The 16,621-nt window shown below is 45.2% G+C and overlaps 1 protein-coding gene across 2 annotated transcripts in view; it reads right to left on the reverse strand.

Annotated features, from left to right (window-relative positions):
* TANGO6 (transport and golgi organization 6 homolog) overlaps positions 1-16,621 on the reverse strand; it is a 1,470,654-nt gene that overhangs the window by 1,277,573 nt on the left and 176,460 nt on the right. For both annotated transcript variants that reach the window (XM_069635546.1, XM_069635547.1), the window contains exon 3: positions 5,209-5,322. In XM_069635546.1, the coding sequence (XP_069491647.1) occupies positions 5,209-5,322 (114 nt within the window). The remainder of the gene's footprint in view (positions 1-5,208; positions 5,323-16,621) is intronic.

A 16,621-nucleotide genomic window follows, 5' to 3' on the forward strand; every position in this document is an offset into this window, starting at 1 on the left:
GGAATGGCACTGGCATGCACCCTGAAAGGTCGCCTACCTTAGGCAGGGAGGGGAGCCCTGCCCCCCCCAGGACCCTGTCAACACATTTTGAACCTGTCCCACAAATATGTATTACATTTTCCACATGGGTCAGGAAAGTGACCTGAAATGAATGATCGTTGGGGTAGCTGGTGTAATTGGCAGACCGCATATGCAAGTGCTTTTGCACTTCTTGAAATATTGCATTGAAAACAGCTCTGGTTCGAACTCTCGCTGGATAAGAACCTTTCTACGTTCATTTTGGGAGTCTGTAACCACTGCATCATCCCTCCTGCTTGCAGATTCTGTGCTCTCGACATTTAGTAGAATTTGCCATACATTTTTGCAAATACACCATGCCATACCGAAGGATCTTCATCCAGCAAGCTATCAAACATTCTTCTCCCCTCTTTACACCATTTGAAAAAGGATAACACTTCTTGTGGTATTGCTTTTCTAACTTTGTCCTGCATTTCCAATCTGGTAGGATGGCTTTCCCTGGCAATTCGGCAGCATGATAGGAGTTTCATATTTGAATTTATGATGGAATTTGTTTCTGCATGCAAAGGCAGAGCATCATTAACTGTTTTCAAACAAATATGCGGTCATGGGTTCTTGGACACAGGCTACTATGTCCATGTCAAAACATTCATTTTCAGGGGTTTTCTTGAGGTAATATCTTCCTCTAACAACGTCTGAGTAACAGATTTTCATGTAGCGTTAGTCAGCATCTCCCACTGTGGCAACACAACCTTACAAAGAGCCTCTAATAAATAGTACATTCAGCAGTGCTTCCGGAGGGTATTCTGCACTTTGGAAGACATTTTCAAATTTTTTTCGCATAGAATTCCTAATGGTGAATACACTCCTTTTCCTCAATCAGGCCTTGCACCGTGTTAAACAAAACATTGTTTAGCATGTTTCACTCTTACATTTACAGCCGTTTGATCCTAAGGACACAGCATTGGCCAATATGTTCTTATAACCATACATGCAAAGCTTCCTCGGGTGTGTACATATATACCTGTCAGGATGTCAATACACTGTACAATAAAGGTAAGGAAAGGTAGAAACAGTGGATTTCACACACACTGAGGTACAAATGCACCATGCCACAATTATTCATAAGGTACAACATTCATACAGTGGATACAAAGCAGATTTGCCAACAAGCATTCTTGTAAAGGTCTTAATTTTTTCCAAATGATAATGTATATCAACTGACATTGAGTTGTGTTGAAATCCATCCTTTCACCTTTACAGCTGATCGGATCAACTACATTTTAGGGAAGAAGGTGGCGGTTTAGAGGGGGTTAGGGTCCATCATGCAGCCTATAGCATGCAATCATTTAGAAGGCAGAGATATAAACTGGAAGGTTACAATTTTTCCAATTGGATGACTACTATGGCAGACCATTGCGCTAAGGTAATTCCAAAGGGTGCCCTACGACTGAGAACAGGCATCCGCTGGCAGTGAGCTAGTTGTGCTTTGGAAAGAAACACACAGGCAGGTCAAAGCTGTGAAGAGGAAAGTCAAATGCCTAGGCGGGTTGTATGTCTGCAATATTACAGCTTACTATAAAGACACATTTGGATAGTACCTAGCTATTAAATATGATCTAGGGCATCAACAGTCATTGGAGTAAGGGACAGATGTTCCCAGTTACTCACATCCCAGATGTCTTGATCTTGTGACAATGATTCTCCCGTTTGTGGTCTAGATACTACAGCCCTTGAAGCGTAAAGCACAAAAGCGTAACATGCTATGTGCTGGGCTTCCAGGATCACAGTGTCTAGACCACGAGAAGGAGGCAGAGCCTGCAGCAGGTAAGTGGGTGGGTGGGTGTAGAGGCAGAGCTGGTGGAGCATGATGGAGGAGTGAGCACAGCGGTGGCCGCTTGGAGGGGATGCCCCCCCCCGAACGGGAGCAGCAGAGGGAAGGGGACAAAAGACCATTCTTGGGTTGTGGCCTTTAAACCTGGAATCCGCAAGGATGGCCTGACTCAGAACAGACTCCCCTTGTACCTGTGATTGGCCCTTGTATCCTAAAAATGGTGAACACTAGCACAAACCTCCTTTGACATTATTTTACCACCACTAAATGCTAAAGTGCTAAAGTGACTTAAAATGGTCCAAGGCTTTCCTCTTTACCTGGGCCCGCCAACCAAGATACTAAACACAGAGCGGTGCTTCCACAGTAATCTATCACCAATCCTTGCATTATGAGAGATTTCCTCCCTCCCCTAAAAGACCCTTGCTTCTGATGGACACAAACTCTGTCTATTGTTTCTCTTTAATACATTTGATGCACACATATTGTGTGAAAGTTATTCCAGCTATCCCTTTCCAACCCTTTTGGAGACAAAATGTTATCTGATGCGTTTGCCCCTCTGTGAGCTGACGCACTGTTTAAACACAACATTGATTATTTTTTTCCCAAAACTTTATTTATACATTTAGAACTTTACAGAAGCAATAGAACATAATACAATATCTCAAATGCACAAGGTAATACTTATTCACCCATAATTTCCTAAATAAATCTTTAAGAAGTAACAGAGGGGAACTGAATACAGGGAGTAAGGTGACAGAAGGTAAAGGAAAGAAATAAAATGAAAAAACAAAAACAAAGCAAAATAAGAAACCTAGAACACGATCAAATATTTTAAGCGTAGAGATCATTAAATGCACCCCACATCCTCTCATATTTATCAAGCTGATATTTTGCTCTAAAGGATATTTTCTCCCTCTTGGACAAAAGGGACAAACTCTGCAGCCAGTCAACAATGTTAGCAAAGGTATCACTTTTCCAAAATTTCAAAATCTGCTTCTTGGCTAGCAAAAGAGATATATATATCTATCATTGATTATTTACTCTTCTATCAAGCTTAAATTCAGATGCTTTACTCTATCAAGCTTAAGTCCAGATGCTTTACTCTTCTATCAAGCTTAAATCCAAACGAACACTGGCCAATGAGGTCTTCATATTCCCTTCCTAGACCCTGAATGTTATACTCACAAGGTCTACTGCTCGTCTCCCTTTCATAGGGAGCACTACAATCCTCAATTAGGGGAACAATGTAGATTACCAATAAATTAAACAAACACAGGAACTACCCAATATGATTCCCCATTTAGTACTGTGTGCAACTTATAAGAAATGTTAATAGGTCGACTGGAAACTACACCAGTCCCCAATGAGGATGAGTCACAGCATGAGTGCTACGCGGCTGCTTCGCCAGCTGCTGCCTACAATACTTAATTCACCTTTGTCTTCAGAATCAAGCTGCAGCTCCAATACGAGAAGCAGTGCGACCCTAAACCCCTCTACACATCACAAAGGGAAGTTGTCAAAAGGTAAAGGAGTTATTAAACAAATACAAGATTGAGGAACTACGGTTGTAACAATACACAGAAAGCCTACTTAATATTAATATAATCACAGTGCCAAGACTCAAATTAAGCGATTGATACCTTAGACACACGCACATTGAAGAATCAACAAAATAGGACATTTGATAATTTAAACCGTACCACCGAAGAAAGTCCAAACAGCCATAGTACAAAGGACAGAAACATGTTGGGTTATGCAAAGAACGGTCACAACCAAAACGCCAGTCTAACACTAGCCAAGAAACTCACCAGCGGCTGATGCAGAAGCCACTGCATTGCCCATTTGGAAACAAAGAGGTACAAAAGCATAGAAAAACAGCCTTTCCTGCTGTGCACCCCGCTGTGAAACTAGTAAGCACCGCATATAAGACTGCCCCCTCCATTCTACACTTCAGAAAGTAACTTAACACACTACTCTTCATAGTACACTTCATCAATTGCAGTACACCTCACAAATTGCAGAACAATCCACTCAACCGTACGTCTACCCACTTGACCTACCGCCCTCGCCTACTCCTTACCCATTACAGCTACCTCTGCTATCAGTGCACCTTGCTTGTAACCCCCCTCCTGCCACATGTGTCCCCTATGTACGGTGCACTGTTGCTTCCAACTAGGTGCACATGTTCGAAATCCCATACAGACAAAAGGCATCATTTGTCGAGTGAACACAAATTAGTAAAAAAGCATGCTAAAATACATGGGAGCCCTCAGTTGATGAAAATTCTGCAATATTGTAATGTAGAGAGGTAGACAAACATCCTTTTTTATTGTTGATACTTATAAAGATGTTTTCTTAGAGATTTACAATACATTCTGAACCAAAGGACTAGATTTGGTCAAACTGAATTTAAAAACCAAACCATGGTAGCCTATACAAGCATTCATTGCACTGCACTAGAGCCTGTGTTAACAAAAACAGAGATGGTGGGGAGGAAGAGGACTGCTTATTGCAGAATGAATGGTCCATTATCTTATAGGAACATCACATTTGCGGATTGACATTGCTGGAGCCAATCCGTCCCTGTGTGTAGCCTACATAAGCCTGGTGGGCTTGAGAGCAACTGTCAAGAGCTACTTTTGACGCTCGAGGCCAACTGGTGGCCATACAAAAAAGTTCTATGTGACATTAGGTCTGTGTTTGGAAATGTGGGCAAAGGAGCATAAGGACACATCTTTTGCAACACACCACACGGGGCCATATGATGAAAACGGCTATAGTTTGCCATCTCATGTCGAATGGAACGTTCAGCATTACATTCTAGTTCCTTGCTCCCTCAGGAGGAAGCTGCTGTGGATTAGGTGATATCCGAGTCACACCCCAGCCCCCACTAATTAAAACGTTACTTTGATTCCTGATCAATGCCATTCTCTATGATATTTGTGAACACAATGTGTTGATTTCTTTTCGTGGCAACTCTTGCATCCTGTAGGCGATAGAACACGGTCCCTTTTACTGGTCTTCCATTGCGCAGAAAGAAAGATTTGTCACATGCGTTCCCATTCACTTTCAACGACTAACATTCTATAGGCAGAGTGTCCAGTGATTTGCGCCCTCTCTTTACTAACCTTACCTCCCCCCTTACTGTGGAAGACGCTATGCTGATCCTCCAATGCACTGATCTAGCATCCTACCAGAAGAAACCTCACTCAGCGATGACGCCACTTTCACCCCACTGGCTCTCAATCTATGGGCACATCGCATGGTACAGAGGTTTCCTCTCTTAGGCTCGTTGATAGGTCCTTCTCTTCCGAGGCTTGCATGCCATCTCCTTTTGAGAATAATAATGTAAGTACCTGTTGCCCGCCTTGCAGTACAAGAAGCTCTCGGATTACGATAGGCTGGTAGACCTGATCCAGTAGGTTGCGCAAGGCTTCTCGGCACAGATTTCTCTCCCCTTCCTTAAGTACCTGCAAACAAAAATATGCCTGTATTAAGACAATAGTATAGCCAGTATCAGCAGATACAATATTTAGTTTAGTTTGTGTCACAGTTTGCAACAAGAAAAAGCGTGTCACTGCTCATTATACATTTGGTACGTTCCTTAATACGGACCATAAATATTAAGGTGTGTTCGTGTATAGCACTCAATGCAAAATTCCTAAAGGAAATATCGTAAAAGCAGGTAGTAGGGCCTAATGTAATGAAACCTAATGCGTGCGCGTGTGTTCTACACTGTCTGCATTCCTGTTTTTGTATAGTATGTGTGTGTTATATGGGTGAACCTAGCTTAAGAGAAATGGAGCGCTGTACAAATGTTCAAGGGACAGGAGGGCATTTTACAATGGATCTGGAGTGGTGGTAAAACCAGTGACAATTACAGGAAATATTCAGTGGAATTACAGAGAGGAGCAGGGTCCTTTCCTTAACTACAAGAGCGCACCAGTGTTCCAGCGTGCCATCAGGATGAGGTTCTAGTATGCCAGGCATAGCAGGAGAAGGGTTCTTTCCTGGTGTCTTCCCTGTGGGCTAGTTAAGTCTGGTGTAGCTCCTAGAGGAGTGTGTACCCCTCCCCAAAGGAGATACGTTTGTATTTGAAAAGGATCCTTGCATAGATAGGGAGCCAGTGAAGGGTGTGCAGAATGCGGGTGATGTGGTCGAATTTTAGGAGGCCTGCAGCATAATGGAATGCTTGGAGGGGAGAAAGGTGTACAGTGGGGAAGCTGGAGAGGATGGTGTTACTCCCATCAATGTGTCCAATCATGAGACCCTGCAATGCGGCCTGGAAGTCCTGGGGAGGGAGGAAGGGCTTAAACCTGTTGAGCAGCGAGGTCTGGTACCACCTGGTCTGGATTTTGTAGATGTGCTGATGAAAGGAGATGCTGCTATCCATGAAAAACCACCAGGAGGGATTTGGCTAGTGGGGCACATTGGGGGAGGGGGCCGAATCATCCAGGTGCATCTCGTTCAGCCAATGAAGGGGGTACCCAAAGAACAAAAGTTCACTTTTGCTCAGATTGTGATTTAGGCATACAGTGGTCATACACGTTTGGAAGGTGGTCTGGCATTTTTGGAGGAGAGAGATGATGTGGGTGTAGATTACTGTGAGGTACAGCGGGGGTCAGCCACATACTGGCGTAGCAGTATATCTGGGTAGTCAAGGAGTGATCCCAGCACTTCCATGTATAGATTGAAAAACACTGTTGAGAAGATTGACCCCCCCATGTCACTCGGAAGGTAACCAGGTGGTGGGGAGGTCTGAGGGACCCATCTGGGAGGATGATCAGAATCAGGTCGTCCACTGCATCGAAGCCGGCAAATAGGTCCAGGCAGACCAGATGGCAGGAATCCTCTTTGACCCATGGTGGCTGTTTCAGTGCTGCAATTAGGATGGAACCTGGATTGGTAATCCTGAAGCAATGCTGACTGGCTGAGTTGCGCATGAACATGATTTGCCACCAACTTTCTCAATAATTTTACCAATGAATGGGGAGGCTGTTGATTGGCCAGTCGTCGGCGAGGTCTTTTGGGTCCAGTGTGGGTTTCTTAAGTAGTAGACTGATCAACTCTGTTTTTAAGCAGGTGGTCTCAATCCAGGTTAGAGGGTTGCAGGGTGGAGCAGAGAACAGCAGTGCAGATGATTTAGAGGCATCGATATGGGATGTCCAATTTTGCAGATTTTGTTCATGAAGAAAAGATTGATGGCATTGCATTTCTCTAAGGATTCTGGTATTTCGGAGTTTGGTAAATGGTTTGCACAGTGTTCGACGGTTGTGAAGAGTGCCTTGCTCCTATAAGAGGCAGCCGGAATTGTTGGTGTGTAGTAGGAGGCTTTGGTTTCAATAAGAGCCTGTTTTGAGCGGAATGCCTTAAGGGTAAGGCGGTCCTAAGGTTTGCACATGTTGCACCAATGTTTTTCATGTGCTCAGACAGCGTGTTTGCTTGTGGTTAATTCCTGGAAGTACCATGGGTCGGAGGGTTTGACTCAGACATGATGTTTTTAAAGGGGTAAGTGTGCTGACCGACTCCTTTGAGGTTTGGTGGAAAAGTTATGGTGAAAGGGAGTTTGGTCAGGCTGATTTCCAATGCATCCAACAGCAGGTTTTTAAAGGAGCAACATGTGGGCATGAGGGTTTGCCCTGTCCTTTTTTGGAAGGCAGGGTGTGTGACAAGGTGAAATGGATTCTGCCGTGGTCTGTCCAGTGAAGTGAGATGGGTTTAAAGCATCTTAGTAGGGGTGGGAGACGAGGAGATTTCCCATAGGTCGAGTTGGGGTTTGCACATTTTGTGTTGGGTGTAGGAATTCTGCTAGGAAACGGACAGCATTGGTGCTGGTTTTAGTTTCCTGGTTTCCGAGTAGATTGAAGTCCCCAAAGAAGAGGTTAGTAGGGTGGGGGACCAAAGCATGTCAGAGCAGGTCAGTGATTTTGTCCATGAAGATGCCAGACTCTATGAGGTGGTTGGTTATATGAGGTGAAAAGTGGTGGGTGGACTTGTTATGTGATAGCAGGGATTATGCAGTTTGGTTGTGTGCCGTGCAGGGCCATAAGATCTTATGAAAGACTGCCACGCCTCACCCGATCTCCCCAGACTGGTCAACATGTTGGTTGCTGTATCCAGGTGGGATGAGGATGTCGAAGACATGAGGAGGGGGGGAAAATCCAGGTTTCAGTGATCAAAATGGCGCACGTCTTAATTGGTGATGAGATTGATGTTGGCTGTGTGCAAAATGGCAAAGTGAGTGTTATTAAGCATCAGGGTACAGAAGAAGAGTGTGAAGGCAGAAGGGAGATGAGGAGGGGAACTAGGTGAATCTCAGCCCTACAGATAAAAGGTGTATCGGCCACTTTTACTCCCTAAAAATAGGCAAATACTCACAAAAATAAAAATGGGGATTAAATATACTTCCAACAAAAAATAGAACACAGACACGAAAGACCTTGTGCCCCTGCTTTCACCCACACGGCTCCATCGATATGTTTGGACCAGTAGTGCACATAGTACCATGGGAACATTTACTATTATAACTGCAAGATCAGAAGAAGTAAACATGCATCTTCTAATGTGCATGAATAACTAGGTGCAAAGAAATAATGATTACAAAACATTTTTACTTGCTTCTAAATTTCTTCCATTGGGAATTGGGCTTAAATTTGTACTCCCTAAAAAATCATTTTACTCCCAACTTTAACAATAGGGAGCAAAATACTCCCACTTCCAAAACGTATCTGGAGAACTGGTGATCTGATGAAATGGGTTTCAAGAAACAGGAGAGGGCAGAGCACTGATCACCAGGCCAAAGCAGCTGGGTGGTAAAAAACTGAAGCCATAACACGCCAATGTTCTAATGAGACACACATGCTCTTTGGGTTGCACGGAGCAAGGTTCCAAGCCCTTTCCAGGCCATAAGAGGAACAAACAGGGATATCCTGTTCCCTGCCCTTAACTTCAGATGTTCTAGCGAGAGACAGCCTGTGATCTAAGGGTCAAGAAAGGAAAGAGACCGGCATGGCTAAGAAGTGGGTGGTTCAGATCCACTGACTTGACTTTGATCCACGTGTACCAGCTGACAGGCTTCAAAAGAGGCTGGAAGGCAACATAAGAAAGGAAAGAAGGGGCGTGGCTAAACAGAGCACTAAAAAAGGTACCAAAACCTTAACAGTGATTAGCAGGTAGTTGAGACAGAGGTCATGTGACTTAGATCTACCTGCAATAGGTGACCACCTGCTCAGCGTGCACAGAACCACATGAGGTGTAGACTGATTGAGCTATACAAATCAATTCAACAACAGAATTAATTTTACTACATTTCCAGAATGATCTAAAAAAGCATTCAAATAGGTTTCTTTTCACAACCAGTAAACATTTACTTACTGTACCATTATTGGACAGCGGAGCAAAGGGGAAGGGGGGGGGGGATTTAGAGGCTTTTAACAACCTCCAATAGAGGAAAACACAAGCAGCAAGCCAAGACCCATCTTAACTTTCTCCAACAAATATTGTTCGTTTACTATGGCACAAACTGTTAGGGAGTGTGGAGTAGGAAGGCTGGCCTTTGCAAATGGATACTCCTCTGCACTTTAATTCCCTACATGTATGTACACCATTGGAGGAAGTTCTGCTGCGACTGAGGAGCACTGCATGTATACTAGGATCACAAGCATTAAAGTAGAGAAGGGGAGGCAATTTCTGGACGCAACTTTTGTTCTGCCCAAACACACTATATTTTAACACTGCCCATTTGGGTTCACTTTGCCAACATCAATGCCTGGTATTAGAACTGGATATTCCTTGTCCGTATGAAATGGTCACACGGTTTGTGCTGAGATTAAATGAGTGCGAGTGGAATAAACATGTAATCATAATGTTACGCTAATGAACTCCTACTGCCTGCCTTTGTAATCTTTACCTCTACTTACATTTTGTTTTTTTACTCTGATGCAAGACTTTTAGTTTAGATGCATACTCTTTGGTTGCAGAAGGCGGGGGGGAAGAGCTCAAGATTTGCTCTCTCAGCTAGCCACTGTTTACTGATTGACACTCAACAAGTACGACATGTTGTGCTTTGTGTTTTTTAGGAATTGCAGAGGCAAGTGAATGTTTAGGCCTGGCCAATGAAACTTGAAATATGTACCCATGGCCGGGTCAAACCTCAAGACTCCTTCAACTAATCACTCCATTGGTGAATCCTGCTGTCAGCATACGGGCTCAATAACTTTGTTCGGGGTAGGGTGGTACCACCCCAAACATAGGAGAACAGGATTTCTTGAGCTTTTTTTGTCCCCTTTTGGTTACTGTAGTTGAGCAATCAAGGTCAATTTGCACGATGAGCGTGGAGTAGAAAGGAACAGATGATTACTCTAAATAAGGGAATGTCTGCAGAGAGGCATTATGAAAACAGAATATATATCTTGTTCGAGTAAGTAAAGATGTTGGTGTGCTACAGGTAAGGAATGCATGTTCACAAACTCTTTGGGAGCATTTGTTACCATATAGGATATTCGTTCTCAGCTGGGCAGGCAGGAGTTACTTAATGTTGACCCAAAAACGGCTCCAAATATCCATTATATGGAAGACCATGGCTCCTGAAGTCTCGGTGCTGGCATTCACAAGCAAGCCTTCACTGGTACTGGGCTGCAATGTTATCCTTTCTGATATGGCAGAGTACCGGCTCTGGCAACGGATGTGGTGGAGGCAGTTCCAGTGGCAATGACCAGTACTCCATAGAGTGTTGGCACTAAAGCAGTGGCAACCTGTGTCACAAACGTTGCATTGCAGGAGAGATGTTGTCACTGGTCTTGGTGCCCTCACTGGCTCTACTCTGAGTTAAAATGTGGTACAGCAATCCGCAGACTATCAGTTACCAGGAGTCTGTGCATGTGCTCCCCACTCTAATTTTAATTGTCAGCATAGTCACCGGGACTAGCAAATCTTCCAAAGGACACATTTTTGAGATGCTGTACTCCGCTGTGGCGTAGTTCTGGGTTTTGCATGGCAAGCACAGATCTTGGGCTCGGTCGGTTGCCAGTGCTCCACATTCGTTTCACATCTAGGCAGGGACTGGACAACAAGGCTTTCCTAGGAGCAGGGGATTCTTTAGAGCTTGCAACTCTGCTTGTCCTGCTGTATCATGGGACGAAGCCACCCCGCTCTCATCTCTCTCTGGCTGACAGAAGTGTGAGGTTTGTAGATCGCCAGCAGGGCTCGGTCTTCAGAACAGGTCTCAGAGTGCAAGGATCACCAGAGATTACTTATTGCTTGGTTAGGCATTTCCTTCTGGGTTTTAGGATTCTTCCACAGATGCAGACCCTCAAGGTAACCAGGATATTAGGTGCTGATTGTACAGCTCAACTGCTAAATATAGGGTTGCATTATGAACATGTACTTGCCATAGTGACTACTGTACACTTACTCCAAAGTCCCTTTTGCTGTACTCTTTTGGATGTTCCCATGAAGGAAGGACGGGAACAGAATCTAAGCACAGCAACGCACGCTTCAACCTTTAAATGGCAATTGCAAGTGTGGCGCACAGCCACGCCCTTGACTCCACTCTACACACTCTGAATCTTTAGTCGCTTCATCCATTGAGATGAGGGAGAAGGGCCAACCAATTTATTATATTTTTTTTTTAAGGGAGGATTTTGGGAGGGGGAAAATTACTTTGGACTAGGAGTAGAGTAGTCACTACAGTGAGTAACATATTCCTCACTTACGTCCTGTCCCCTTTCCTCCATACTTATGGCAGAGAACTGTGAAGGCATCATGAAACAAGACCCAGACAACAGATTCAAAGTTCAAACAGAAATAATGTATTAACTCAAATGTCAGGATGGTAGAAGGCCTAACTTGCCCTATGCTAAGGTGAGATTTCCCTACCTGAACAAAAATAAGGAAAGTCTGAGCTAAAGAGTTCAACTTAAAGGTCCATCTGGGTCCAACACCTATCCTTGCCCTCATAATTAAAGCTAACCAGTGTGTAGGGATGTCAATAATCAAAGAAATGGTGATTGGTGTCCGGTCAAAGGTTTGAAACCAAAAGGATTGAATGCAATAGGGTCGAGTCAATAGGACCGAAAACCAAAGGGTTGAATTTTTTTTTCTAAATGTAATTTTTGTTTTGGGTTTCCGTATAGGAAAAAAAAAGTGTTTTTAAACCAAAAACAGGGGTTTAGTTTAAAAAAATCGACCCTTTTGTTTTCAGTCCTTTTGATTCGACCCTATTGTATTTCGATCCTTTTGAGTCGAGCCTTTGACCTACAACCATGGTAAACAAAACAAAGTTCTGACCTTCTTCCAGCTCTTAGCTTCCTCTTCAGCTCCCCTTCCCCAAGTTCAAGAAAGTTCCACAAAAGTCTCAAGATAACCTCCCCAGGTTCAAGGCAATATAGTTCCACACAATTCTCAGGGTTCCCTTCCCCAAATTCAATGCAACACAGTTCAAACGAAAAAGAGTCTTGAGGCTTCTTTCTCAAGACAACAATTGCAGTCCTCAAGTCTCAGGGTTTCCTTCCCCAAGACTTAACTCAGCCACTTGTATTTGTTTTAGTCTTTTCAAAGGTTCAACATAACTCTAGGTCAATCGGACCCTCCTCCCGGATTACATCACCAGTTTGCTTTCAGTGCTTCTGATTGGCTTGGTTCACAATGTCACCAGTTTGCTTTCAGCGCTTCTGATTGGCTTGGTTCACAATGTCTTTGGTTTTCACAATTTAGGGCTCACTGGTCTCGGCACAGTTATCAGACCAGATGGTCCACCCATCACAGGCCGCGCTACCAGGATCCCTAGGCTCTTCAGCCCACACACCTTCTGTCCTTACCCCTGTATTCAGAGTCGCATTCACTTAGCTCCTCTTTGTTGGTCTCTTGGCTTTATTTATTTTTATTTTATTTATTTATTTTTTACATTTGTAAAGCGCACTACAGCCCCAAGGCATTGAGGCGCTGTTTACATGAAAGTGTACGTAGTCATGTGTACATTAGGACATGCGGTTACTTGGTTACAACATATGTGCTAGGTTACAGAGTACAGATGGGAATGCGGCGCCTGTCTTTTAGACAAACAGGCTAGTTTTAATGGCCTTGCGGAAAGCTAGGTGAGAGTCGATTACCCTAAGGTGTGAAGGTAGTGCGTTCCAGTGGGTGGCAGCGATGGCTGGGAAGCTGGAGCCCCCTGCACGCACTCTGCAGGTTTTGGGCTTGGTGATCAAGTTGGTGTAGGCTAGCCTGGATGGCTTTGTGGAAGTGGGGAAGGCGATGCGCTGGGCGAGGTAGGGGGGTGCCAGATCATGGAGGCATTTGTGAGTGATGGAGAGGATTTTAAAGATGATTCTTTGTTTGACAGGAAGCCAGTGAACCTGTCTCCTTAGGTCTGATATGTGGTCCTTTTTTGGGAATCCCGTGGCAGCCCTAAGGGCATTGTTCTGGACAAGTTGGAGTTTGGCGATGTTTTTGCTGGAGGTGCCTCCGAGGAGAGCATTACAGTAGTCCAGTCTTGAGCCGATAGTGGCTCTAGCGATGGTAAGGCAGTTCTGTGTCGTTAGGAAGGGTCTTACTGCGTTGAGCAGTTTTGAGTAGTATGCTGAAGAGGCAGCAATGGCGTTAACCTGTCTATTCATGGTGAGATTAGAGTCAAGGTAGACACCCAGAGTTTTTACTGTATGGGACACAGCGATGGGTATATTATCGATGGTGAAGGAGCGATATTTCTTGTTGAGGTTGCCCAGGATGGTAGGTGACCCAACGAGCAGAAGCTCGGTTTTGTCACTGTTTAGGCATAGCCAATTTTCAGCCATCCAGGCTTGGATAGTACAGTAGATGGAGTTGAGGGATATCCTATCTGCCTCATAGTCACCTGTGAGGGGGATGAGCACCTGGGTGTCATCAGCGTAGTTAGTATATGAGATACCCAGGGTGTCAAGAAGGTTGAAAAGGGGCCTAGTAAATAGGTTGTAGAGGGTGGGCGCAATGCAGTAGCCCTGAGGAACCCCACATTTGATCTGACTAGGGGAGGAGCATGCTGAGTCTGAGAAGACTTTCATGGCCCTATCCTGTAGAAAGGAGGTGATCCAACCACATGCTTTAGGGGAGAAGTTAGCTGCGATGGAGAGGTGATGGCAAAGAGTATTATGGTCCACGAGGTCAAACGCGGCCGATAGATCAAGAAGCAGAAGGAGCGCTGGTTTACCAGCGTCTCTGATGTCGTCCATTTGATTTTTTAAATCGAGGAGGGCGGTTTCGGTGCCGTGTCGTGGCCTGAAGCCTGATTGCCGAAGGGCCAGAAGGTGGTGATCCTCGAGGAATTTCTGGACTTGCAGGTAGGCTGCTTTGTCCAGAATTTTAAGCAGGAAGGGGACGGTGGTAATGGGCCTGTAGTTCCCTGGTGCCGCGGGGTCGAGGGAGGGCTTCTTGAGGAGCGGTCGTACCCAAGCCTCCTTGAGGTCAGATGGGACGTGGCCAGACTGGAAGGAGGCATTGATGAATGCTGTCAGGAAGGGTGCGAGTGTCGCGCCGCAGTCCTTGATGAGCTGAGAGGGGCAGGCGTCGCCCTTACAGTTAGATGGTTTAATGGTTTTAGGAGGGAAATTACTTCGGATTCCGTTACGTCCTTGAAGTTGAATACAGGGGAGGGTTTGATTTTGGTCTCTTTGTTCTGTTTGCTATTCTGAGTGGCAATTAGGAGAGTAAGGGCCTTTTGGTGAGCTTGGATTTTTGTTTGTAGGGTGTTTAGTTTGTTGAGCATGGCAGTTTTACACTCTTCTGGCTTTTCCTAGTTAGCCTCTTGGCTTTGCCACAATGTGTCACACACCTCTTGCCAGTCTTTGGCCTTGCCACACTTCATCCATTCATAAAGTTCACTTTATGGTTGCCTTATTCATTCTCCACCTTTCTATGGCACTCTGTTACACTTGCTCTCTTTTGCGTAGGTTGCTTTCACATGGGCACTGTCCCTTTGGGCTGTCATCTGCTATTTGCATATGAAGCTTTATTCAATTCGGTAGTCAATATGTTCAATTTCCGGTTTCATTCAGTTCAGTATTCAATATGCATAATTCAAGTTAGTTTCAAGTTTTCATTCAGTTCAATACTTTGTTACTTTTGCGCAGCCCGCTAGGAGCGCCCCGGCTTTAAGTGGCTTTCCCCGACAATCACTGTTCTTCAAGGTTCCACTCGGCAGCTCCTGCTGCTTCCTTTAGTCGGTGGCCAGCCTCTGCGAGCCCCGCTCGCACACCAGGTGCTGTCTTGCACATGCCGGCAACTCTGCTGCATCTGCACAGAAGCGGGCAGCATCCTCTCTGCTTTCCTGCTCGCTAGCAGCTCCAGCTGCCTTTCCCAACACAGAGGCTCCCACACCTGTGGCAGCCCAACGGCCCAACTCGCCATGGGCTCCACAGGTCCTCTAGGATGTCAGCCGGCGTCCTGGCTCCTTCTCAGGTCCCACTACGGCTGTCTCCCCTGCTGGTCTCTCCCACACAGGCCCCCCTGTTGCGTGCTTCGCTGTTCTCTGGTTCTTCATGTATACACCTGCAACCGCTTACAGGTTGCTGATGTGGATTCTCAATTGGGCTTGCCTGACTATAATTAAAGGGACATGCCTGACCCTCACAGTACTCTGCAGGCATCTTCTTTGTCCCAGTAGTAGAGTAGTGAAATGGTTTCTTAGTGTTCCATTCCTCTCAGTCACCTCTTCCTGGTCTCAGTTCCGGAGTGGTGAACTAAGTTACTAGTGTTCACCACTCCTAGTCGCGTCTTCCTCGTCTCAGTATGGTCATAGAGAAATTGTGTGACAAAGAGGGGAGATCTTTTACAATAGCCCACAGAGGCTGGGGAAGGGTTTGGTTGGTTTTCAATATGGAAAGGGGGATACCATGTCTCTTCCTTGACCCTTCGCTTCTTCCCCCTCTTTCCCCTCTTTCTGGCTTTTCTAGAGTGGTAGTATCTCTGGATACTTTCCCAGTTAGTGGGATAGGGATAGCAATACCCATAACTGCCTCTGGGATGGGCATTATTCCTGAAAGGGAAATGCGGAATACTGTGTCTCACCTGAGGGCATCTCATTCGAAATCCCCAAGGACCCTCCACTCAGGTGATCCTCCCTCGCTTCTCCTCTCCCAGGGTCAGGATCTAAAAGTGATTGCCTTTCCCTGGCCACCCGAGAAGAGGACCCAAGGGGAGTGGATGTGAGGACGCCCTCAGGTTTCTCACATTACCGAGCACCTTTTGACTCTCTGGGTGAAAGGCCCTTAACTTTATGCAAAGATGCAGCACAGGACTGCCTGCTGAAATTAGGTGTCCTCTCTAGAGCTGCTGAAAATGGATTATCTGCAGAGTGCTGATGGAGATGCATAGGTAGCCACTTTACAAATTCCCTCCCATGGTACATGTGTTTGAAAGGCTTCTGCCATGCTTTTCACCCTACTATACTGTGCATGCAATCGAGCAGGGCTGTAAGGTTTGTTGCCCTTGGAGTTCATAACAATGGGTAATGCAAGACAATCCATCTTGATTTTGCTGTTGCTGATTGTTTGCCTAGGTTGGGAGCCCCAAAAGAGGAAAAGTCTGACAAACACTTGCTGAGGTCTATTCCTCTCGAAACAGAACCTCAGATCTCTACAAGAGTCAAAACAGTGCAGAATGCTAACCACCCCTTGCTGGGGGTCTACAAAGAATGCCAGTAGTGATATTTCCTGATCATGTAAAATTTGGTGACCACTTTTGGAAGAAATGAAGGGCAAGTACGAAACACCATCTTGTTTCGGTGAAGGAGAATGT

The sequence above is a fragment of the Ambystoma mexicanum genome, chromosome 1q (assembly GCF_040938575.1).
Source record: "Ambystoma mexicanum isolate Mex_15411 chromosome 1q, UKY_AmexF1_1, whole genome shotgun sequence".
NCBI lineage: Eukaryota > Metazoa > Chordata > Amphibia > Caudata > Ambystomatidae > Ambystoma > Ambystoma mexicanum.